A 25,771-nucleotide genomic window follows, 5' to 3' on the forward strand; every position below is an offset into this window, starting at 1 on the left:
GATAAATGCAGACTATGAAAAAAAAAAAACAAAAGCAAGCAGATAATGGTCAGCATTAAGGCTTTTAAAAAAGAAAGTGTTCCTAAAGACAGTTCCAAAAGAAAATCAATAGAAATTCAGACCTATTAATGTGTGATTATAATATCATCTAGAGTCTACAGTCTGCAAAGGTACTGTGTGATGCACCCAGACGCTGTGTCCTACACTTGTACTGACTTCAGGAATATTTCTCTGTTCCCTGTGACCTCATCTCGATCACAGGGAGGCACTGCAGCAATAAGCTCCCGTTCTGGGCCCTGATGCTACAGCAAGCCTTACGTCATTCGGGACTCTCTGGAAGAGGCTGCTGCTTCTTACACAATCCATAGGATTAGGGCTTCATGCTGTGCGGCAGTAAATGATAGATCTTACAATTAATACACGCACCGGTGATCTTGTTCCCCGAGGTCTCTGGAAGCACTGAGTAACTGTGGTAATGAGGTTTCCTAACTCTACAGACTTTACATTTACAAATCATACATTCAACGTCTTCACGTGAAATAACATCACATTGCAAACTTTGAAATAAAAGCAATATTTTTTTAACCACGGGATGCATATTTTTATCAAAATTGCAAAAATCCAGCCTCCCAGGTTTTGGTAGAAGCCTGCTAACGTGTACCCCTGTACTTGTTTTGTAAATTCAATCTGTGGGCACGACAACATTTGGTGACATCTCTTTGAAACTGCATTCTGCTAAGCCAAGGACCCATCTCTGCTTCTGTGGGTGCAGTCTTACAGACACAGCGCATCATTTTGCCTCAAGATCAGTATCTCCCACCAGCGGGCTGACGCCGGCTGGGTGCATTTCTTCTTTTTTAAGTCCCCAGCGCTGGGAGCGGAGCCCGGCAGGGGGAGATCGCTCCATCCGAAAGGGGCCCGGCCACACACACGCGCACACACACACACACACACACACACACAGACACACACGGAGCTGCCCCCAGCTCCCGGTCGATGCCCCCCTGCCGCCGGCAGCCCCCGGCCCGGCTCCTGCGGGCCCCGACCCCCGGGCAGCCCCCGGCCGCCTGCGGCACCGCAGCGCGCTGCTCCCCGGGCCGCCGCTCGCCCACCGCCGGCTCCATCCCGCGCCGAGCTTCTCCTTCCTCCCTCCTCTTCCCCCTCCTCCTCCTCCTCCTCCTCCTCCTCCCGCCGCCGGGGGCTAGCCAAGCACGGCGGGCTCCCAAAATAGCGGCGGCCGGACCGCGCATCACCGCGGCGAGCCCAAAGCAGGCGCTCAGCCCCCCCAAAACACACCCTCGTGCCCCCTGTTTCCCCCATAGCCCCCCTCACAGCCCCCCACCCTCACCCCACACACCCCCCTACACCCCACACACCCTCTCACATCCCCCCCCACACACACACCTCCCACACCCCCTCACAGCCCCCCATACCCCTCCACATCCACCCCACAACCCCGTACCCCCCCCCACGACCTCCCACATCCCCTCACCCCCACACACACCCCCACATCCCCTCCACGCCCCCCTCACGCCCCCCCATGACCTCCCACACCCCCCCGTACCCCCTCATACCCCCCCCCATCCCCCTAAACCCCCCTCCCACCCCTCTCCCACCCTCCCACGCCCCCCTCAGACCCCCCTTTTCCCCCTCTCCCCCCCCTCCATCTCCGGGCAGCCCGGGCGGGGCTGCCGGGGGCAGGCCGGGCTGAGGCCGCCGAGCCATTGGCAGGCGGCGGCGGGGCGGGGGCGGGCCGGGGGCGGCAGCAGCAGCGGGCCGGGACCGGGGCCGGGGCCGGGGCCGGGAGCGGGGCCGGGCGCTGCGCGGTGCGGTGCGGAGCGGTGCGGAGCTGCGCGGTGCGGTGCGGGGCTGCGCGGGGCTGCAGCAGCAAGAGGCGGCGGCGGAGGCCCCCCCAAGCTCCGCGCCTCCCCGCCCGCCACCCCCCACCCCCCCTCCTCCCCTTCTCCAGGACGTCCCCATGGCCACCAAAATCGACAAGGAGGCGTGCAGGGAGGCGTACAACCTCGTCCGGGACGATGCCACCGAGGTGAACTGGTAGGTGCCCCCCCCCAATTCCTCCCCCCCCCCCAGCCGCGGGCACCCCCTCGGTCTCCCGCAAAGGCAGCGGTGCTCCGCTGCTGCCCCGCTCCTCGTCCCCTGCCCCCGTGCCACCCCCTCCTCCCCTTCCCCTTTCCAAAGGCTTTTTTCTTGGAATACAGTATAGGCAGCCTTTACATTTCTTCTCCTTTCCCATCCCTCCAAGGGCTGACTTCTAAATGTCTCCTACCCCCCTTCTCCTAAATATCTCCTTTCCCCATCCCCAAAGGCTGACTTTTAAACATCTCCTTCCCCCCTTCTCTTTCCCCGCTCCCAAAGGGTGACATTCAAATACAACGGCTCCACGATCGTCCCCGGAGACCAAGGGGTAGACTATGAAACCTTCAAAAGGAAGTGCACAGGTAAGCTCCCTCTCACTGGCTTTGGCGTGAGTGGCGTTTCTCCCTGCCCAGGGCAAAGGGGAAAAGATGGGAGAAAACTTGGGGGAACTGCAATTTGTGCTGCTGCTGCTGCCCCGTGCCCTGTCCCGCACGGCCGGGTCTCCTGCCGTCACAGACAGCAACCCGTAGTCCAAGCAGTCCTTTGTCTCACCCCTAGCCCTAAGGTCCCCTGGGCTTTTTTTCCCCCCTTTCCACAATTTGCCGTTCCTTCCCAGCTATAAACAGGACCCGACGCTGGCTTAGCAAGGCTCCCATTGTTCGGCACTGCAGTTTGAGGGCACAGCCTCCTTCTGAAGAGCAGAAAAACGCTCCGTTTCCGGGGCTATAAAAACGCAGTCGCACAGAATATTCCGCAATAAAATCTTTCTGTAAACCCTGCTCCTTGTGCTCAGGTAACCGTGGACAGAAGGTTGCTCAGATTTTTTAAGAACACGAAATGTGAGAGCGGGTAGTCAGAGGCTGGCTCGAACAATACAGCCCGGGAACAATCGCCGCCGTGCCTTGCACAACCGCACCAGTTGTGGCCCTCGCCTTAAACGTGGCAGCTGATTGTTTAACTGTCGGATGTGGGTGATTAACAGCAGCAACGAAGCCTGGGGAGAACAAAAATAAGAGGACAAATATTTAACTTCATCCGATCTTAACTTTTGATGTGTTTTATACAAAAGCGCACTTTGATTTCTCTCAGAATAAGTTCTTGGGGGTGTTGTGTGGTTCTCCCCGTCTTGGCGGCTGTTTAACGATATCACAAAGTGGTACGAGATATAAAGCATTCGTAACTCATACTGCTCTATAGCTGACAAAGCCTGCCTCCCTCATCCAGCTACTCTACAGCCAAGTATTATGGTTAATCTGTAATTCTTGGGTTATGTATCGGCACTGTAAAGGAACGGTGTATTGAGCAATTCTCCCTTCTCAAGGTGTGGCGAGCCCCGGAGGCGCTGCAGTCAGATCCCCACATCCGTGGAGATGCTGGTGCCTGTCCCAGTCGGTCTTTCCAGTCCTAGGGTTCAGCTGTGTTTTACTGAGTGGAGAGGAGGACTTCCAGTAACTTAACGAGGGCAGGGCTGGGCTGAGCAGTCAATAAATATCACAGGCAAAAAATACATTGTAGTCTTCGGAAAGGAGTCACTAAATCAAAAGGGCTGAGACTGCTCTGCTCTGACATTTGCAGTGGGGTCTTGCCAGGATTAATACAGCCACTGGATTCTAGCTGTTCTTGGGACCTCAAAACCGAAAGTAATCCTCCTAGAGGTGACGTCAGAAGTGCTGATACCTGTATCCCAAAAACTCCTTCCCACCCAACTCTTCTGAGTGTGCAAACGGCAGTTACCCAGCATACAGGGAAACCTGGGGCTCTGCACTTCTGAAGTTCATGCCCACGTTATCTGAAGGGTTAGTAGTTTTCCTGGGAGGTCAGCAGCTTCAGCATCAGTGCCATGTTCTCTGTCTCTTCCTGTGGCTGGGGTAACTGAGCATCTCCACTCTCTCCAGACATCTGAGGCTTGCAGAGGAACCTTCCCTGTTTACTTTTTCTCCTTGTTTTTAAGGAGCACATCTCTTATTCTGTCTGAACTGATTTTTAATGTTCGGTCTGGAGCGGTACCCTCTTCAGGAGCAGTTCCTGTCCCTTCTGCAGCAGAGGGAATACTTCTGTCAAGTGGATAAGGAGCAGAGGACTTTGGCAGAGAGCAGTCACTGGTTGGGTTGGGTAGGATGCGTCTAACAGCTATTGAAGGCACATATTGCACTTTGGAATATGGCCAGTTTTGTTTTCTTGCCAATGCTTGCATGTGTCAAACCCGTATAAAATAGGATATTAAAGCAGACAGAGTTTAAAGAAACTTTTTTTTATATCAACAGAGGGGCAAGCTGACCCGAGTACTGAAGCATTTTTACAGCAAAAAAGGAAATTCCACATATTTTAGGCATAAGCATGGTAAGGGAAGAGTTAAATAAAGGGCATCATTGGGTAGAAGTAGTCTATTAGCCTTTGATGTGGAGCCAAGTCCCTCATAGCTGCTCGGTTCTCTTCCTTTCCCTCTTTCCTCATGCACCTGGCACGGGCTGCTCCTTGGCAGACCAGAGGCAAGAGGTTATTCTCAAACCTTCCTCTGGAGCCCGGCTGCTCAAGGTTGCTCAAGGCCTGGAGAAGCAGGGAAATTCAGGTACCAGGCTCCCGGCTGAGTGCCAGAAAGGATCTTCCCCCACCCACGAATTAAGGGCAGCGGTTGGGGAAGGAGGTGATGCGAGTTTTGGTGCCTCCATCCGTGCAGCTGCCCTTCACCTGGACCACTAGACATGGTCAAAACCCAAGGCTCATGCCAGCAGTTGCAGCTTTGCTTCCCATCTGGAAGAAAGGTGCCAAATGCTACTATGAAGTAGAGCTGCTTGGAATATTTCTGCTGAAACAGAGTCAGTAAAAAGAGTAGGAAGAGATGTAAAGAGCTACTAAATATTATTCCTCCCTATTGCTACATCTCTTCCCTCCTGGTCCTATCTCATCTCCTTCTACATTTTGCTGGAGGGAACAAGGGCTGCTATCAATGCGAACAGCTTCAGAAAATATGATTAAAGGATTAAAAAAAAAGAACCCCGCCATCAGAATAAACTTCCTTCCTTGTTTCGAATTCCTGTTTTGTGAAAAACACTGCCCTGAAAGCCACAGCGTGCTGCAGCTGCCTCTGGTAGAAGCTGAGCATAATTTGGTGGTTGAAGGCGAGAGCGCGAGCTGGAATGGAAAACCTCAGTGTGCAGAGCGGCACCAAGCCCCTCGGTCAGGGCTTGCTCTGCTCCACTCACTGCACCATCCATTTCGGTGCTGTTCTGAGTGGCAAACAGCTGTGTCCCCTGCTTTCTCTAATAAACATTCTTATGAAAAGCACCTTTGGCGTGCTGTACATATTGCATCCCTCCGGGGCATTAAATTACAGAGCAGGCGGTGTCAGCGTGTGCTAATTCATGTGGCTCGGAGACCAAGCAGGGCTTTTGTACCGGTTGGGAAGGCATTTGCCTGTGGTGGATATCCGTCTTGTGCAGTGGCAGAGGCTGGGAAGGGCTGCAGGGGGCTGTTGGTCGCAGAGGTGTGTTTTCAGTTTTATTTCCCCCGTACATAACCCTTTTCATGCAGACCGTGGCCCAGCCCATTACCGATTCTGTAAACCTCCTCAGGGAGCAAGAGTGGTTGAGGACAAAGGGCGAAGTAAGGAATTGCTTGAAATTGCTTCTTTTAGTGGAAGTAGCAGTTCGAAAAGACCACGTTAGAAGCCAACTCCACGGACCTGCAGCAAGGCTCTGTGGGCTGCAGCCCAATGAGCACAGGACAGGTCGAGATGTGCAGCCACCGAGGCAGTGAGGTGCGTGCCCTGAGCTGGGCCATACCTGCTCTGTCCCGTGCAGGTTTCATTGCTCATCCTGCTCCGTTCCCAGGTGTGTGTTGCTCATCAGAACCACGTCACACATCCTGGGCCTGGGGCTTTTTCTTCCTAATCTTTTTGCCCAGCTTTATGTACGGGCAGAGAAGTTGAAGGAACTGCGTAATTAAACTATCATCCCTTCCTTATTCCATTGTTTGGGGACTGCGATTGCACATGGTAAGGGAAGCATTTTCAGTGCCCTTCTGTTCAGGGTCCCGGGACTACACCTGTGCTGCAAGCACAGCCTGAACCCTGGACTTTGGCACATCAGTCACTGTCGTGCCAAGGGCTGTGCCCGGCCTCAACATGGCTGAGATACTTGGGCTGGGAGGTTGCAGCACTACTTTCCCCTCAGGCAGCAGTCTTCTCTGCCCTCCAAAGGCCATCCCAGATGTGTGAACACCTCTCCTCCAGTCTTTTCCAAAATAAAGTCATCAGGTTGGTTTAAACCGCTGACGTAGTGAAGTCCTCGTTAGGAGATTAGGAGGAGGCCGCCGATGGCACTTCCCCTTGCAGCCCCGTGTAATGACCGCCCTGCGTGACTGCTCTGGCCTTTGTCTGACCCAGAGAGCCTGGAGACCATAAGTTGAGGACATTGACTGTGTCAGGGTCATTAAACACAGTGTAGACACCCCCTGTGTCTTCTGGCTAAGGACTGTTTTGGTTGGGCTTAACAGTGCAGATTACCTCTGCATTAAACAAGGGCTTAATTCAAGGCTTGTGATCCATTTGACTTCACAGTTACAGCTCTTGCCTCTGCGGATGGCCTGGCTCCAGACGGAGCTTTAATTTGGTGTTTGGTGGTACACGCCATGAGAACACTTTTAAGCAAAAAGCTGAGCTGGTGGATTTGAAGCCAGGAACACAGATAAGAGTTGAAGGTTATTGTACGGAAGGATGTTAAGGCTCTTGGGCTTTGTTGTTGTTTTCTAAGTCTCATAAGTGGGCTGGCGATGCTGTTGCTGAGAAGAGTACATTCGACTGAGATATCAGAGTAACTCAACAGTCAAAAACATCCGCCTAAACTTTCGTGTGTATCAGTAATACCTGACTGCACTGGACAGCTGGGTTCAGTTTCCAGATTACAAAGCAGCAGAGCGCTGCATTGTCTCTGACTGTAGTTCATTTTATTTTATTTATTTATTTATTTATTTTCACGTGCACGCTGTCATGAAGTAGTAGAGAGGTTGGAAGACTGTTTTGACTGCTTCCTCCCCATGCCACGTGTGAACAGTTGATTTCTCAACGCATCTCTGACAAAAGAAATAATGAGCCTTCTATTTGGAAGGCCCCAGTCCAGATAAATAACTGCAGTGACAGCGTGAAACAGGATAGATATTCATGCGTCTGAAAAGATCAGACCAAAAACACACAGTGCATTCAGCATGAGGAAGAGCTGAACATCTTTGGTCTGAAATAAATACCCTATAAAATCATTTCTGGTTGACATAAAATATTGGGAAGAAAACAGAAATAGAATGAGCTTCTAATATAAACACAAGGTCTCTGGGGCTCGTGACAGTTGCCCAGTAAACCCAGGCCTGTATATAAAATTTAGGAGCTAAGACTTGAGAGACAGATCACCAAGATTACATTGGCACCTTAGGTTGTAGGAAAGATTTGTAAAAATGCGCAAGGCCATATAATGAGATAGGTGCTTATCTGTATTTGGCAGCATCTTAAGTTGCTAAAATGGGCTTTGTAAGTCAGTCTCCTACTGGGTTTGTTTTTCCTCCTTAATGTTCGCCTTGCCTGCTTTCCCTTAATGTCTATTTAAAGGAAGACCTGGGGCTGGTGGTGGCTGTGGGAAGTTGACACTGGCTTTGTCTGCAGCGTGTCCCTGCTCTGCTGCCCTCCCTGTGCTCTGTGCACATCGTGCCTCAGCAGGGTCAGCCTGCATGGCGCGTGTCTGCCAGCCAGCTCCTGGCCGCCAGCTGGGGCTGGGGATGTCCCTAGCAATGAACGGGAGTTGGTTTCAGGGAGTATTCACATAAATTTTTGTGGGAGCAACTCATCGGGTCAGTTCTGTGCTGAAATAGCAGACAGGGAGATGGGTGGCTGCCCCAGCTACAGCCCCTGTGATGTTATGGTCCTGTGGTCAAACGTTACGTGTTTGTCCTAGATGACTTAATGAACACATCTGCATGGTGCAAGGCAGTACTGCATCAGAGATGCACAGGCTTCCATACAGGGTCAGAGAAAGAAGAAATAACAGTGTGCTGAGAGGTAGGGATGGTTTGGTCTGTGCTTTTAGCCACGTGGCTGAAAGGGTGACTGAAGAGATGGAAAATTGGCAAATGAATCTAAAATGAATACAATTGAAACAAACGCAATAAATCCTTCCTGAAAGCTGTCATACGCTATCAGTAATTCAGTGCTGGAGAGACCACAAAAGCAGACCTTGCTATGAGCTACCTTGCTGTATCCAACCTTGACTTAGCAGGCAGGTGATGCTGAGAGCAGTGGCCTTATCTTGGCACGTCTCTGGCTTGGTTGTTCAGAGCCCGAAGACAAAGAACCGTGAAAATTTGATGGTGTGTTTCTTTCTTGCAGCTAATTTCTTTTACTGATGAGTCAGTGCATTTTAATCCAGTGGGGAATTTTTTAGCACAGCTGAAACAAAGGGTTTGAGTGGATGAAAAAAATAAGAAATACCATCAAGGAAATCTCTGCAGCTCAGCATCAAGCTTTATTGACAGCCACGGGCAGCTTAATCAGTATATTTGGGAAATTCTGCCTACTGATAAGGAAGAGGTTTGGAGAAAAATACTAAGTGATGTTCATTAAGGCATTCATTGTACTTTTCATTGTTTGTATAGCCCTATTGCCTTGCTGTACAATTCTTAAGGGAACAGTGATATTAGTAGGAGTTAAGGTTAATTTCTGCTGTTTGTAACTTGTGAGATCGTCTCAAATAAAGCTGCTATTTCCCAGATCTATTAATAATATTCTTTAACTGCTTTTGTCTGCCCTGAAATCCATGCCTTAGTGACAAGGAAGGTTGTTGTATAGAGCGAGGTAGGATTTCCTCTTGCAGAGGAAATCTGCCGTCTCCCTATGATTTGTTAGACTCCCTCCCCACACCCAGCAAATTCCCAAAACCAGGGTAAGTGGTGGGTTTTCTTTGTGAAAAGGGGTGGGGGCGGGAGGAGGAATTGGAGGAGGAGCACCTTGGGGTTTCCCGCAGAGCTGACACTGATGGCATTGAGGACTTGCAGCACAGCGAGGTGATGTGGCAGGGCAGAGCTGATTAACTGTGAAAGAGGAAACCTGGTAGTGTAAAAGAACTGGCGTTTTGATCCCGCTATCGCTCTGAACAAGCTTCGGACTCATTCTGAAACCCCTACAGGTAGATCTTCCCCAGGTAGATTCTGCCAAAGACAGTGACTCAGCCCCGTATCTAACCTTCAGTTGCTCATTAAACTTAGTGGGACTTCACGTGATGAGGTAAGAGTTGCTCAGTCACCGGGCAGTAGGTGATCTAATGGGCAAAAGCCCATGGGAATTGCTGGGCTTGGCTCTCAGAGCTGCTGTAGATCTGGCTGCTTTCAGGCAGGACGGGAAAACACTCAAACTGTTCTGCTGGGAAGAGAAACCTGCTGCTTCCAGCAATCTGCGGGCTCACCTCAAATTAAAGTTCATGCTGGCAGATAAATTCTTTCAACCTCCTTTATGTGTTGAGTTGAGAAAACACTGTAGAAAAGCTTGAATTCTTCACATTCATTATATTTTTGCATTATTTTTACTATAAAGGCCGATCCTCCAAAGCAGTCCTCAGAATTCGTTATAGTCTTTGGTAGAAGGAGCACGGATCAAGACCCTACATACTCGAGGTGGAAGGTGATCAGTCCACGAGAAGGGCTGTGACATGCTTACAGCGTTGTAGGGGCCAGGACTTGATGACCTTAAAGTGCCTTCTAGCACTGGGTTCCCATAGGAACCCCAGTACAATTCTTAGCAAAACGTGGCCTCCTTTAGCATCAGATCTGGGAAAGCAAGGTTTTTTCCACAGAACTGTTAATAGTAACGTTTGGGGATTTACTGTCTCTCTTCACCTTGGTATTTCCTGGCTGTCGGTTCATTTGTTGTTCTAATCAATCTTAGCAAGAGGATTTACTGTCAGGAACGGGAGCCTCACCATAGGTTTCTTCTACTTGCCAGTAATAGGGTACGAGCAAGAAGTTTTGTTTGCCTGCACTGTCGATACACGTGGCTCTTATTCTCCTTCAGAATATCCATGTGGATTTTTATCTTTTGAATATCTCTTTGTTTCAAATCTGAAATCTTTAGAGCAGTTTGTTTTGAACGCTCTCACAGGCTCACAGACCCCTACTTACATTTTCCAGTTTTCCCCAGTAGTCCTCTGTCAGTGGCAAAAAATATCTAGAGAGCAAAATAGGAAGAACATAGGTGGTTTGTTTTATTTTTAAACATTAAACCTTGACATCTTTCATTAAAGGAAGTTGGCTTTACTGACTCTTTGGCAAAGCACAGTGTTAAGAATCTCAGAGATCTATGAGCTTTTAAAGAACATTTCCTTTTTTTTTTTTTTTTTTTGCGTATTGATTTCTAGCAGCATATTTTCTAGGGACGCACAATTTAGAGCTGCTTTTCCTCATTCCCTGGAGCTCCTGGGGCTGGAAGGAAGGGGATGGACCCAAGGAAGGGGATATTGGCAGACATTGCTACACCTGGAGACTGTGTTCTCACCCAGCAGTAGTCAAGACAGCGAGGAACTAGGAAACATGTTGAACTGGTCACAACAAGCGTAACCAGAATTAATATGATTCTTTTCAATCAGCAAGCTTGCTCTTCTATTTTGAGTCATCTCATTTCATTAAAAAGGTCTTGAGCGACCTATAACAGATGAAGTGGCTATGATTAGGTATATTCCACGATTGCACAACTGTCCATCTGTTCTGCTGTTTTTGCACAATCCTGGTTGAAGGCTCCAGCATCCTGCATGCCACCGGGGCTGGGGATCTCAGAGGATGGTATCACACGATTGCCGAGTGCCAGTGATCATGAAGGCGTCCAACTGCCTCGGGTGATGAGTCACCCTGCAGTGAAAGAACAAACTCTCTGAGACAAGGAGTTTACAAGGTTTTTACACGTATGGCCAGACTAAATAACCCTAGTCTGGCCTGATATAGCAGAAACCAGCTGTGAAGCAAAGATCAGAACAGTTTTAAAATCACGGTCTTTCTCTACAGGGCTTAGGAAGGAGTAGAAAAGCACATCTGGGGGGGCAGTTGCAGATTTTCTTTAGCTTCTTCTTCTCTCCTCCTCTCCTTCATGTAAGCTCATACTACAAGTGAGGCAGAAATGTTGCTGAAGGGAAGTCAGGCAAAGGGTCAGATCTGCACCACGACCAGTTTCTGGGTATATTTTACAAAATGTGATCCTAATCCTGCTATCTGGTAAGAGGGAGGCTGGGAAATCAGTTTATTCCCTTCTTGACCAGTGACCTGCATGCAGATCGGTGATTTGGCTGAATGCATAACTTGGGTTAATTCTGGGCTGAATGTGTAACTGGGGTTAGCTCTGTGCTCTTAAACTGCCTGTTGACTGTATTTGAGCCATTTCCAGACTTTCTAGCAGTGCAGTAGTGTGGCATGGGCCTGCTGGCAGAACCAGCTTCCTCCCAGTCCCTCAGAGCACCCCAGGAAGACCTAACACTAGCAAAGTGTACCTTGCCAGCAGAGGACAATTAAGCAGAGCCTCTGTATTGCCCTGTTAGTCTAAAATAATGCTGTCGTAATGAAGTATCAGTGCCTTGACTTGGTCTTTAATTTGGGATCAATAGTCTTACCCCAGAGAATGGTGTGGCAGGGATGTTTCTGTTGTTAATCACTTCACTCCTCTTGCTCTGTCCCTCCAGATGACGTTCGATTGTTTGGCTTTGTCCGATTCACCACTGGCGATGCCATGAGCAAGCGAGTCAAGTTTGCCCTCATCACTTGGATTGGAGAGGATGTCAGTGGCCTGCAGAGAGCCAAAACTGGGACCGACAAGACTCTGGTCAAAGAAGTAGTACAGGTAACCGTTTCCTTCTGCTTCTAAACACCAGTTGTTCTCATTGCTTTTAGCTCTACGAACATCAGCAGAAGGTGAGAGAGGGAGAAGGATTGGATCATCCTTCATCTTAGTGGTTAATCCTTTAAAAAGAAGACAGTTTTCTAGGGCCTGTCTTCTTACTAGGAAGACTTAATATCTGCCTTTTGAGCACTCTGACATAAAGAAGCACCTTTGAGCTTAAGGCTGCCTTCACTATTTCATGAGGAGGGAATATGAACTCTCCTCCATGTCACCATGAAGATGTTTCCAATCTGCTTCCTCGATATGAAAATAATATAACATTGAGCGGTAGGGAACAAGGCACTATTAAGTTAAGCAAGTAAAATTAAACAGAAGAGTCCACGCCCATGTGTGAACTTTTCTCTTGATGCCTTTCGTCTCTGCACAATGTATTCATGGAGAAAATCAACTGGAGTCTGAAGTCCTTATCAGTACCAATTAACTAACAGCTTTTAATAGCTAACTAGATTTGAATACTCTTCTGTTTGGCCTTGGGCGTATCAGCGAAAAAGAGAAATGTGCTTAGTGCACACCTTGGAAGAGTTTCACCCAAATTTGTCTGTCCCGAGCATATCATTTAACTCTGCTGAGGCCTCCCAGGGCTCGCTGAGCTGAGCTCGCTCTGTCAGGCTCCAAGCTCGGTCAAAGCAAGGGAAAACAAACAACTGCCGCGAGAGACACGAATTGTGGAAGGGTACGAAGAACTGCTGAACAGACAGAGAAGATGCTAATGTTTAACATGTTTACTCTGGAGATGTTTTTAAAACAAGGTCTTTCTTGCTGCGCTGGGAATCTTCCAATAGGACAATATGGAGGATGAGAATGAAGCCCCCCCCGGTAGTTTGTATGATACAGAAGATATTTTAGGTAAAAAGCATAAAGAATATAACAAAGTCTTTCAAAATGACAACTATGCTGAGGGGGCCATTCTGAACAGAGACTTCGATGATGATACCTGAGAGACAGGAAAGCAAGTCTCTGTTCATGTGAGGCAGATGAAACTGTGTTATTGCAACTGGGGATGAAATTATAGGGTACTAATGAATGACTCACATAAGAGTCACTAAGACCAAGATTTTTTAAAATATGTTTAGACAGTTTATTCCTGTGGAGCTGAATAGCGTTCCCAACTGCTGTTCTAAGATCTGTCTCTTAGGTCTGCTACATATTATTTGCAATTCCACTTGTTTCATATTTGATTAGTAGCCTGTGCAAGTTAATAATCCAGCGGAACACTAACCATTCCTGGCTGTTACTTAAAAGCTTTCATATTCCAATTAATCTAAACTAAAATATAAAAACAATACAACGTGGTTTTACACTTTTATTCAGCAACCATGTCTATGACCCATTCCAAAGTGTTTCTGAATGTAAGGTCAACAGTAATCTCCCCTCCATTGGAAAGTTTCTTTGTTATAGAGAAATTAAAGCTGTTTATACAGATGTCTTTGTGAGCATCTTACAAGACCATGAAAGAATACAGCATGTCCTGTTTGGATATTGTTGGATAGCCATGCAGAAACTCCACAGATCAGCCTGTAGAGCCAGTTCTACTTTGAAGACATTTTTAATTCATTTTTTATCACTGTGGAGACATGTAGCAGGACAAACATACTATTGCCAAGATGCTGTGGACAAAGAGAGCCTAGATAGTAACTTGTATTTCTTTGGCAGTCTTTTCATGCAAATTAAGTTAGTGGCTGGCTGTTTTAAAACCAATGTAAAGGGGAAAAAGGATGTATGACATAATCCTAGTACATAGTGACTGAGATAGCTATCCATCCATGCAGCTGAACCCTTGAAGTGGAGTGGGATAAAAGTAGTACTATTGTCTTTTTTCTAATGCATGTGACCTTGCAGGTAGTCAAAATAAAGGAAGACAGGAAAGACCAATTGCAGTTTAGTTGAGGGAATTTATCCCAGAGCTATTTCTCTCTTACTAGTTCTCTTGACCTTCATCTTCCAAAGTATATTTCCAGTCACCCTTGTTCCTGATTTTTACAGGGATTATTTGAGATGTGGGTTATACAAAGAAAAACAGTTTGTTTTCTCTAATGGTAAACTACAAATTTGTCTCAGTGCTTGTTCATCTTTTGGAATAAGCAGTACCCTAAAGTGAGATTTGTGTTTGTTTTTAAACCTTGAAGAGAAACTAGATTTTGCATACAATTTGGTTCTCTGCAGTTTCAGTTTTGTGCATGACCCGTAGGTGCACTTACTCTGTGCAACATGGCTGTCCTTCAAAGGAAGTGTGGCACAAGGAGACTTTTTTATACAGCAGGTAACAGCTTTGATTTTCGTGATCTATAGAAGAGACTGGTTGGGATTACAGAACAACAGCTCTTCAGACTGAGATGCCTTCCGTGAAACTTGAAGGATGCTCGCTATCTTGTAATATTTGCAAAATCCAACTGCGGCTCCTTATACAAGACCAAAGCTCCCCTGTGAGAGGAGATCTGCTTTGTATTCTCTGATACGTTGTAGACGCATTGATGAGCTACGGTTGAGCTCTGCTGAAACCTGAACAAATGCCAACAAACATTGTTCTTCGACCGAGACACTCAAAGTGAAAGAATATTCAGCCTGAATACTGCCTAGCAAGCAAAACCCACCATGTTGTATCTGTACAATAAAGTGTTCACACGTGGTGATTATTAAAGGTCCCCCAGAAGCACCTGCTGTAAGGAAAACATAAGGGGTATTAACTGTTGAAGAGTAGATTATGGGCTTTTGAACGAAAGGATGGAATGTTATAAAGCAAGGAGAAGGATTGGGTTGCCCTTGCTTTTGTATTTGTCCCTTGGAAGGGGGATGCTGGGAAATCTATGGGGAGGTGGCTGGGAAGCAATGCAGCTAGTCATCGGAGGAGGGGGACAGCAAATCTCTCAGGAAGAAAGGACAATTGATTTTTAGCTGCAATAACTGTAAAATTATAGGGACACATCTCATCTGGTACAGTTCCCCTGATCTGTACTACTTGAGAATCAGGTCTTCTTGCTTATTTGGGACTATCCTTATTACCTCTTTAATGTTGTTGGAAAGTGGGTTATTCATTTACTGCATTTATTTTGGATTGCAGAAAAAAAAATATGCATTTTGCATTTAAGGAACCTCCAGTAACATTTTTCACAGCTTTTTATTTTCCATCCTTTCCCCTTCACCTCAGCTGGAAGTCTTGGGTCAAGCCTGAGACTTGGCCCAAGTAGTTCAGCTGAGAGCAGGTTGAAAGTAAGGGCAGGATGGAGAACACGTATTTATAACTTCCTAAGGGTATAGCTAGGTAATGATGTGTGGAGGCTTTCCTGTGTAAGTGTAACCAAGGAGTAAGGGAATGCAGTACCTTTTCTCCACTGAGTTTCTGCCTAGGCCAAGTACAGGCCTAGGGCTGGGGGCAGAAGCATACAACATCCCATGCTTTGCAGACCATGGTTTAAGATGTTTGGGAGGTCATTGCTGGGGTACAGTCTAAACCTAGATCTAAAATGGTCTACACTTACAGCTAAGGAACCTATTTTATGAAACAGTAAGTCAAGGATGACTTAAACTAAAAGGCTTCATCAGTTTTGCCATTGGCAGTAGCAGGTCCTGTCTTGCGCACGGGGGTGAACTGGTGGATGCATGCAGTAAACCACACGTGCAGCCGACCCCACAGCCCTTGTGCCCTCTGCACAGCTGCAGTTTGATCACCCTGAGCCACTCGCTGTCATGCCAAGGCCCTATGCAGCTGCCAGTAGACACCAGCTGAAGAGAAAGGTTTTGGGCATATTTTTCACCTGGCTGTAAAAGAGATCATCCAAAGCTGGTCTTAAACTCCTCTTTTATGCCCCTGGCAGTAAACATGGCTCTGCCTTTTGCCTTCTTTGTACGCACAAGCTGTGGCTCATTCAGCATTAGTACAAATCTATCCAGGAGACTCTCTCAGCTCTGAGGGCTGTTGTTTTGACCTCCTTTATCCCAGAGACCCAGGAGACACAGATAAGTCAGCCCGAGCCCAGAAACCGAGGCTGTTGTAAGCTGCTCAGTGTGGTTATCAACAGCCGGTGGCATGAGGTTCAATTCAGCCATAAAAATTCCTGCAAGGTCCAACCTGGCAGCTGTGGGGTTTAAGTACAGCAGAGGCCTGACAGCAAGCAGCCCCATTCGCTTTGAGGAGAGGCAGGGGGACGAGGTTACGGTGCTTTTCTTTGAGGAAGGACAAACCCAGGCACCGTGGTTTGGGACTGGGAGAGGCAATCAGTGCTACCAGGGTCTGTCGTTGATGTAAATGCTGAAGAACTGGAAGCAGGACTTTGTTTCCCTCTGAGTGTTGCTTCCCCTCTGAGAACTCATTTCCCTTCATGACAGCATTTCCTACCAGGAGACTTTAACCCTTCATTAGGCTGTGTAGAGGAATTCAGGGGAATTCAGTTCTTGATGGACTGAATTCCCCTGCAGAGCTGTCTCAGCAAAGGAATTGACCAACCTTTGCCCATTTGTCTTATTTTCCATGAATTTTGGCTCTTCTCTGTTTTCTTCAGCACTCCTGCCCCCACAGAATCATGCGCTCTGTTATTTGCCAAATCTTATTCAGGGTAAAACAGCTCTGTTACTGTAGGCAAGTATTTGTGGCATTTTATTCATTATTATTTTTCGTGAGGAATTTGCCTGACTTTAGTGATGTCAACGAGTTTACTGAGTTCGTGCTTTGGAGCTTGTTGTCAGATCTTTTTGTTGGTCTTTCTCTTTCCCCTTGGATTCCACGCTGCACTGATGCTGCTCCTTCATAAGGACCAATTTATGGGATTACTGTCCCTGGTCTTGGGGCAGATACACCATATATAACTCTGTGTATGTACACTGAGTTACTCATGTTAGTACAGTGACCCAAACAGAAAGTGGTTTCATAGCTTTGTCAGAGGCAGTCAGAAAATCAAACTCATGTGTTACTGGTTTCAAGACAGCCTTTCTCAGGACAATGAGTGAGATTCTGCTGGGAAGGCAAACACAGTTGTACTTTTTGACAGTTTTTCCTATTCTGGTTTACTGTAATGACCATACCGAATGGATATTGATTTAAGAACTCCTATTCCTAGTCGAGCGAAGGCGGTAACTTTATAAGTAATTTCTTTCGGCCAGGATAAGCAGCCTCCCATCACCCCACATCTGAAACACAGCCCTGTGACTTTCCCAGTGGGATGGAGCAAGATAGGAAGAATTTGCAGAACAGCTGAAATGCAGCTCCCATTCCTGTGAGATGTGTTTGCCAGAGGTTAGGGCTGGCTTCTCCCAGTGGCTGGAACTGGTGCGTGTAAAAATTGTCAGGGAGTAAAGTGGAAGAGAGGAGTTTTACTTAGACTCTGACAGCTGATTGCAGCTTAGGTGCAGCCAGAGTGGAGTAGAGGGCAGTGATGCTGTATTGCTGCAGGCACTTGTCACTTTATAGCTCTCCTTGCACTCAGGGAAGCCCTGCTAGAACATACCTTTGCTGCAGCCAGAGCACGTGTCCTTTCTTCCCCATGACCCCAGCTCTACGATTCACACCATGCTGGAAAAGAAAAATGGGAGATGTCATCTTGTATTCAGTGGATGGGAGTGGGGACCTTAAGCACAATGGATCTGAGGATTTTGAACATCAGTGGAGGCCCCTGCAAGGCCTAGTATAAATAAAAACAGCAAGAAGCTGCTCGACTGCCTGGCCCCACCCCTACTGCTAAAACCACATGTGTCCGTAGACGATATAAGGATTTTCCTTCTGGCTTCAGGCCTGCACATGCTGGGATTTATAAGGGCCTCTGTAGATCTTCTTGGTACAGTATCTGCACCAGGCAGATTTTCCCTTGGCCAGCTCAGGGAAATTTTATGGCCCCATATGCTAGACATTCAGAGCCTGGAATAGGCAGAAAATCTACTCCACCCTTTTCTTTTCCTCCATAAAGTTGTCTGGAAGAGAAAGGCTGCACAAATTTCATGCCTCCCAGGGAGAGATGCGGGCTCTGTTTTTGTGACCTGGCCTGCGTGGTTGGAGCCCTTTGTCTCCATAGTGTCAGATGGGGGCTGACACAGAGGACAGGATTACAAAATTGTGACCCTCTGCTACTCAGGCACAGGGTGAAGCGTGTGCTAGATAGGTGTATTGAAGAGCCATGTGTAAACCTTACTTTTTACTTCGCATTCAATGATTGAAGAGGCAAAGCAAAGACTCTGGTTACTGTTGTGTGATAAATGGGAGTGATAAATGGCATCATTGTTTTTGTTATCTGTAGGCTGCTGGTGGCTCTGCTATGAATACAAAGGGCAGAATTCACTTGCAGGGCTTGCAGTGGTTGTAAAAAGCTTGGGGGTTGGGGGAGGAGAATAGAAAAGGAAGTGGAGGAGGTAAAATGAAGATGCTTGTCAGCAAAGTAAGGGCTCAAGCATCAGTTATGCACCATGCCTTAGGCAGCTGTAAGAGTTCTGCAGTTCACTTGAAAGGCACTAGATAATGCTGTGTGTGAGAGAAGAGGAACCGGGGACTTTCCCCACCCCAAAAAGAAAGAGGCTCTTAAGGGCATAAGGAAAATCCGGTGGTAGAGCAGAAATCCGACTGAAGTCGGATGCCTGTTGGCATTGCTGCTAGCCACTCGAAGCGCCGATCTTGCCTGGTGCTTTGCAGGAGCCGGCTCACTATGATCAGTTATTTATAATTGCAGATGACAGTCATGCCGAATAAGGACCATTGCCTGCTTTAGCTAACATCAGACCCAATTCAATCAGCTGTGAGTAGTTTTATATTCTGGCAGTTTCATCAGGGACAAAAAAAAAAAAGAGTGAACTCTGGATAAGATGGTCCTTGACTGCAAAGTGCTGCTGTTGATCACAAGTGTTTGATCCCCTGATCTGAGAGCCACAGTCTCTCCTGCCTTGCTGCTCTGATGGCACAGGAGGCAGCAGATGCTTTCAGCGGTCTCTAAAACACTTATATGCCTCCCTTCATCTTATGATTTGTGCCCTGGAGAAGTCTTCACAAAGCTCAGCCCCAGAGAGCTTGGACAGTTCAGAGCAATGAAGGAGCTATGGCTGAGGAAAGGTCAAGCAGGACACTGCAATCAGGAGTGCCAGGCAGCAAACTCACCCGAAGCACCTTCTGTCCTTGGGGCCAGGCTTGATGAGACATCGTGGTGGGTGAGAACCAGTGCAAAGAACCAAAGAAGCCCCCAACGGCACCTGCCAACAGAAAGGAATAAACCGGAGTTATTTATGGCAGTGACCCAGATTGCTCGCCGAGGGTACAAATCTGGCCCGAGGGGTGGCCCGGTCAGCTAAGAGGATATTTACGAGTGGCTGGGAACATAACCCATCTGGTCAACTGCGAGGGGGAAATTGTTCAGACTTTGCAAGGTGTCTCGGGGCTATCGACATGAAATAGTGGCTGCTGCCCCCAGATCATCACCCAGGAATCATCTGGATAGCTGTCTAGTTGAGAAGACATTTGAGTAATTGTAATTACTTTGTGGCACATGTAATTTAGTTCCCCTCTATTAATATGTGAGTGGACTTGCGGTTTTAATTTCAGAAGCAGCTTGATTCTGCAGACTGGGCATTGAAGGAAACCCTCCCTGCATTTACAAAATACACACATTTTTCATGGAATCCCTCTCAGAAGTGATTTATGGGCCTGACCCAATTGTCACTGACCCAAGTCAGAGACTAGCACTGAAGCCACATAGCTCCAAATAATCTGTGTTTCCTGTGCTGTGAAAGTTTTCTTAAACTTGTTAGTACACAGAGAAGAAATTGAAAAGGCTCTGCTCAAAAATCCTGGGGCACCATACCTCGGTGAGCATCACATAGGTGGCAGTCATTGGTTCAGCCTCAGCAAGAGCTGAGCTTTGCAAAGATCTCACACAGGAGAGCTGGAAATAGGACACACGCTCCAGACTTGTGACCAAATTTGATGTTTTCGGGGTTTGCCTATATTTCCTATATATATATATATTTTTTTTTTTTTCTGAGGAAATAATTTCTTTCCCATCTTCCCGGAGCTCTGCTATGACATGGAGGAGTGCCTGTAACGTCTGTCTGCCCTCACACCAGCAAAGCCGAACACAGATGAAAGCAGAACAGACAAGGCTCCTCCTGGCTGCTATAAGCTTTTTTTTTTTTTCTTCCTCCCCCGGAGCAACTCTTCAGTAGTGAGGATTTCCTGCAGTGTGAAACAGGATCAGCTGAAGCCTGGGAGACTGGCGGGGGGGAGGGAGCTGTTTTGCTCCCCCTTCCATTTCTTCCACCGCATGAAAGAGGTGCTGAGGCTCTTTCAAGCTGAATCCTTCCCCACCCCCTCCTTTACCCAACTGTGATCCCAAACCGAGACCCTTGAGACGCTGCCAAATAAAGAGCTCTCCCATGGCTCGGAGTCTGAAACCAATTAGAAATCCCTACTCCGCGTTTGCGCTGGGGCTGTTCCAGCGCTGGGGAGACCTGGACAAGACGATGGCATCTCCCAGCGCATCGCCTCCTTCTGCCAGGCAACCTGCGCCACCCTTCGGGGCTCTCCCTGCCCGGGGATCCCGGTGCTGCTGCTTCCCTGAGATGCTGCAGCAGGGCAGCAGGGATTTCCCTTCGTTTTGTCATCAGTTGTTCGTCCCTGGCCATGCAGAGTGCGATGGGTGCTCACGTTTTTCGTGCTGTGTGCGGGGGGAAGGGAAAGACGCATGAAATGTTTTCAGTTGTGGTTAGGAAGTGAAGGAAAATGCTAAAGCAAGAAGCAAACGTGCACGTTTGCTTAAATGACTGTGCACACGCATGCATGGCACCCTTGCTGTGAGGCGGGAGGGATGTGAAGGAACGAACCCTTGACCGCAGTGACACCGTGGTGACAAGTGCCCTAAAGGCTCCGCGCGGTCCCATTCACAGCGGTCTGTTCCAAGAAAGGTTTTCTCTGTCCCCAACCTCACATTACAGCATGCTGCCTAGGGCTTGCCCAGCTCACATCAGTTGCAAAGAGCCTTCAAAGAGCTAGATAGCGGCCCTGCAGTACACAAGTGTACTGATAAATGTGTCCTTAAAGGTCACTTTGGATCATTAGACCACAGAGCGTTCCGAAGCCCATTAGCAGAGCCTGTCTAGTGCAGCATCGCGGTTTTGGCCATGATGTGAATTAGATAGTTCAAAGGAAGGGTCAGTAAATCTGCTGAAGTAGATGTATTTGCTCCCGGTACTGTCTGCATCTTGCTCTGTCTTTAATCAAAGCATCCTCCCACCAGCCTGTGGGGCACACTACTGTAGTGTACTGTAGCACTGGCTTTTTTTAGAAGGGCTGCTAAGAAGGACAGGGACACCAACAGGATCAGTGACTTGCCCACAACCGTACTGAAGGTCTGTGGCTGCTAGAAGGTCCACAGTTTTGAGCTTTTTAATTTCCATACTACTTAGGAAACTTGACATAGCCCAGCCTGGGCATTTATCACTAGGAATTGCTGTTGCATAGGGCAGGATTAGGCCTTGCAGATGGTGACTGTAGTAGTAGACATGAAATTTCTCCAGGATAAGTCCTCTTTATACGAGTACTTGGACAACTATCCTCTTTTTAAACAGTCTTTTTCTTTATCTCTTGCAGAACTTTGCCAAAGAATTTGTGATCAGTGACCACAAAGAGCTGGATGAGGATTACATCAAGAACGAGCTGAAGAAAGCAGGGGGGGCAAATTATGATGCACAGACTGAGTAAATGCAGGAACCTCCTGGCACCATCACCTGGATCTCGAAGGGAGAGGGAAGGCACAACAAACTAACACAACTGAGAGATGAGGCAACTGAAATCCCCAGCTTTCTGTGTGTGCACCTAAGAACTCCCTTTCTTTGCATACAGCGGACTTCTGTTTTCCATTCCATCTCATGAAACATCCCTCTCTGGGGTTCTGATTTTCCCCCCATTTTTTTTACTCATAACTCTGTCCATGTTCTCGCATCTGTGGAATTTAGGTTTCACTCTGCTTTGGTCCATATTCAGCACTGTGTTTGTAGCAGCTTGCCATTGTGTCCTTCTTTGTCTGCATGCATGTGTGTGTGTTTAGTTGGGCTCAGCCTGGTCTCTGAGGGGAGAAAGTTTTGGGGAAGTTGTGAACATCCATTATTTTCTTTTTGTTTTAATTTGTTCTCACTGATATTTTGGAGAAGAATATTTTTTGCTGATCTAGGCTCAGATCAACTTGAATTGAGTGCACTCCAACTTTGATTAAATTGTCTAAGCTTAAATGTCCAGCTCAGATGTTACCTAGCAGCTTAAAACACAAAGTGAACAAACAAAAATCATCTCTTAATAAATGGGAATAAATTTGCCTTAAACATTGCTTGACAGTTGCTATGCTATGTGCTGCATCTCTACCCCTCCCTCTTTAAAATAAGATCCAACATGATCTGAATGTGAGGGTTTTGTTGTTTTTTTGGAGGTGTCATGGCACAGTAAACTGGGGGGCTTAGAAATGTCTGGACATTTGTTCACTATTTTGTGTACGTCGGTCTCTGGGTTTGTATTTGACTTTCCTAATGCTGGGGCTCAGGAGGTGAAACTGAAACGCATAGATTTCCTTTTTAAATGTCTGCAAGAATAGCAGCAGCTGAATCCTAGCAGCCTTCTCTGCCCATGACCCCCATTTTTGCAGTTAAAACACAACATCTTCGTTATTTGGGGCCTTCAGGTAGTGAACCACCCTGCAGCTGTGACCGAGGGACGGAGCAGGGCAGCTCTGTCCCAGTCGGGATGAAAATTCAACAGCAGAGGCTCAGAGAGAACCTGGGCACAGTTTGTTCGGTACCAAACTGTTTGTTTGGGGGGCTTCTTTTATTCCATCAAAGGTAATTGTCCCCTGAACTAAGCATAGGGGGAAAACTGTGTTGTACTGAGGCTTGGAAGTCAGCGCTATAAACCCATTACAGAAATAAATGTTTTTCAAGAACAGTTCTCAGAGACTCTGTTGTTCTTTTACCTTCCCTGCAACAACAAGGCTATATTTAGGAGGTCTGTTAATCCTTGGTGTAAGGCTCTGAGCTCTTGCAATCTTGGTGCTATTAGGAGAATTAAACACTGGCTTAAATGTAAAATGATCTTGCTGCCTGCAGCCCTTGTCTGCTCGTCTCTGCTCTGACAGGCAGAGGTGACCACGGTGCATCCGACACACTTTTTGTTCAGCATCTCTACCTCTAAATTTCCAGCACCAGAATGCGAAGTGGGAATTGTAATTAGGTCAAAGAGAATTTCACACCCACATAAAATAAATGTAGAGAGGTCAGGAACAGATTTGGGAGCAAGAACAACACTTCTGAAGTGAAGTTTGGAAGTCTGCACAGGCTTACATGGGGCATGTCAAATTTGGGCCTAACCTTGTTAAAATTTGCCCTGAAAAAGTGAAATAATGGTTATTCTAACAGGGCTGACAGTAAGGACAGGCATAACTAAAGGGGAAGAGCTTTGCAAAGAGCCCGAGATGCTCTGAGGCTTTGCCTTATCAGTTCAGTGACCACAATCAACTTTCATGTGACAGCTTGTGGGGTGCGACTGAGACACCGGCCTTGGTCTGGTCTCAAAGCCTGGTGGCAGCGTCACAAATTTGTCAGCGACAGCTGTGGTGTGGGGTTTGATGAAATGCTCAAGAAAGAGCTCAGCACAGAGGCAAAACAGCTCTCTCAGACGCTCAGAGGCATCTCAGCAAGACAAAACGGGGCTCTTGTGCTGCCTTCAGTGAGCTGGCTCTGGGGACAGAGAAAGCAAAAGCCTCACCCTGGCTTCTTCGGCTGCTTTGCTTTCCTCAGACAGCATAAACCTCCTACAGTGTATTTTTTCTGAAGACTCTCTAAATATTTTCTAGAGATTTATCTTCACCAGTTGACTTCTTCAGGCCTGTCTGTCCCATACCCCTGTGACAGCTGCTGTCGGGGCCGGCTGCGGCCCATGTCCAGGCCTAACTCACCCTTGGTGGCTGGATGGGCTGGGAGGGGAGCCCTCCACTTCTGCACTGGTTTGAAGTGGGTGTTCAAAGTACTCGTACAAGATAACCACCCCATGTCCAGTTCACAGACCATACAAATCCCATATTCTGTCTTTGAATTGCCTCTGTGAGGTACTGCCATCCCATTTCCCATATTGCGGTCCCATTTTGATCACAGGAATATGAAGCTTGCAGTTGCTAGCACAGCGATTGCATAAACAACATTAGATTCATAGGAGAAATATGAGGAAGATAAGGAATTACTCATTCGCAATAGGACATGAGGACAAATCCTTATGGAAGAAACAAGCCTAATGAATGATACCGATAACCGAGAATTAGTGATTTTTTGTTTTGCTTTGTTTTCAGCCTCAATTTCATCTTCTCAGGTAAGCTACCCAACCATACCATCTTGCAAATGCTCTGAAGAACTTCATGGGGACAAGGTGAGATGTATAAAAGCATTTGCTGCTGGTCTGTCTCCATCCTCACTGGAGGTCAGTTCTAAAAGTCCAAACGCAGAGTTCTTGTCTATACAGTCCTGTTCCTCCATCACTGCAGCAGCCAAGTTAATCAAGTCAATGCTCATCAAACTCTCAGTCAAATGTAAGATTACCTTTGTCACAAAGAATGTCTTGGAAACACACCCAGCCCCAGCCCGAGCTGATGCATGTATGTCCCAGATGGCTGCTTTGGAGTATGTGGAGCAAAATGTCTTTCAAGAATTAGATATTTCCCCCTCTCTCTCCTTGTGACTCCTCTAAGAGTAATCTGAATTAGAAATTAAATGGCTTTGTTTATAAAATGTTGATTATTCTTCATCATTACCAAATGTTTTTTATTTTTCTCAAGGGAGTGACTTCACTGGTAGTAAGTCAAAGCCTTCTCGTGTCTGTAATAGGAGCAGCTCAGCAAGTCACAGGGGCTGTAGGCGCCTGGTGTCACTCACAATCTGCTCTGCAGGCTAAAACTTATCTCTGGGGTCTGCTGTTGCTTGGCTGGAGAAGTATCTACCCTACAGTCTTTGCATTCATTATCCTTCCTTGTTAATAATTAAGAATGCAAGAGAGAATTGACAAAAATTGAGCAGAAGAAAGACGGGACACAAAGAGTAAAAGCTTACCACCAATTATTTGTGGTGCATTTGGGATCTCACGCTTGGCATATCACAATAACACGACATAAACTGGAAATTTTAAGCCTCTACTTTAAGACTGCACGCCTCTTCAGTATCATCTTTCACAGCATATTAGTGTTGCTGAATGTCTGCAAATGGCTGATCCTCTGATCAGATGTATTAGGGACCGTATTACAGAGTGCATTTTGCATCCAGAGTGGTGCAGGCAACGTGGGAGTCAATAATACCTATTTTCTCTGTAAGACTTTTCAACAGGAGGTCTCAGAGTGTTTCATAAAGATTAGTATAAGCCAGACGGTACTATTGTTCCTGGAGCACAATAGCCTTGTTTAGGAAAGGGCCTTTTACTATGGAATTAGAGCAAAAATAGCAGCCTGTGTGTACAGGGCCCCACAGCACAGCCCAGGGAGTCAGCCTTGTTATATATACATTCCTCACCTTATCAGAACAGTGCTGATAACGCTGCATCCTGGAAGTTATGTTAATGGCCCTGTGAGACACGGATTTGCTTTTTCATTTTTAATGTAAAGCATCCTGTTTTGCCTCCATTTAGTATTCAAAGCCCATTTTTGCCTTATCAGCCCTGCCATTGGACTTTAAAGACCCACTGCTGCACAAAGGCTTCCAGCCACTTTACGGGAGCCTGTGGTGTCCCTCGCACTGCAGCTCCGTGTTTTGCCAGGGCTTTTGCTCCAGGCT

General features: G+C 47.2%; 1 protein-coding gene across 1 annotated transcript; it reads left to right on the forward strand.

Annotated features, from left to right (window-relative positions):
- The first annotated feature begins 1,795 nt into the window (after nucleotides 1-1,795).
- On the forward strand, nucleotides 1,796-22,910 carry COTL1 (coactosin like F-actin binding protein 1). Its single transcript, XM_040570959.1, has 4 exons — nucleotides 1,796-2,055; nucleotides 2,377-2,459; nucleotides 11,796-11,953; nucleotides 21,567-22,910. The coding sequence occupies exons 1-4, from the start codon at nucleotides 1,979-1,981 to the stop codon at nucleotides 21,675-21,677; spliced, it is 429 nt and encodes a 142-aa protein (XP_040426893.1). The 5' UTR covers nucleotides 1,796-1,978; the 3' UTR covers nucleotides 21,678-22,910.
- The last annotated feature ends 2,861 nt before the right edge of the window (nucleotides 22,911-25,771 follow it).

Source organism: Cygnus olor, chromosome 12 (genome assembly GCF_009769625.2).
Source record: "Cygnus olor isolate bCygOlo1 chromosome 12, bCygOlo1.pri.v2, whole genome shotgun sequence".
Lineage (NCBI taxonomy): Eukaryota > Metazoa > Chordata > Aves > Anseriformes > Anatidae > Cygnus > Cygnus olor.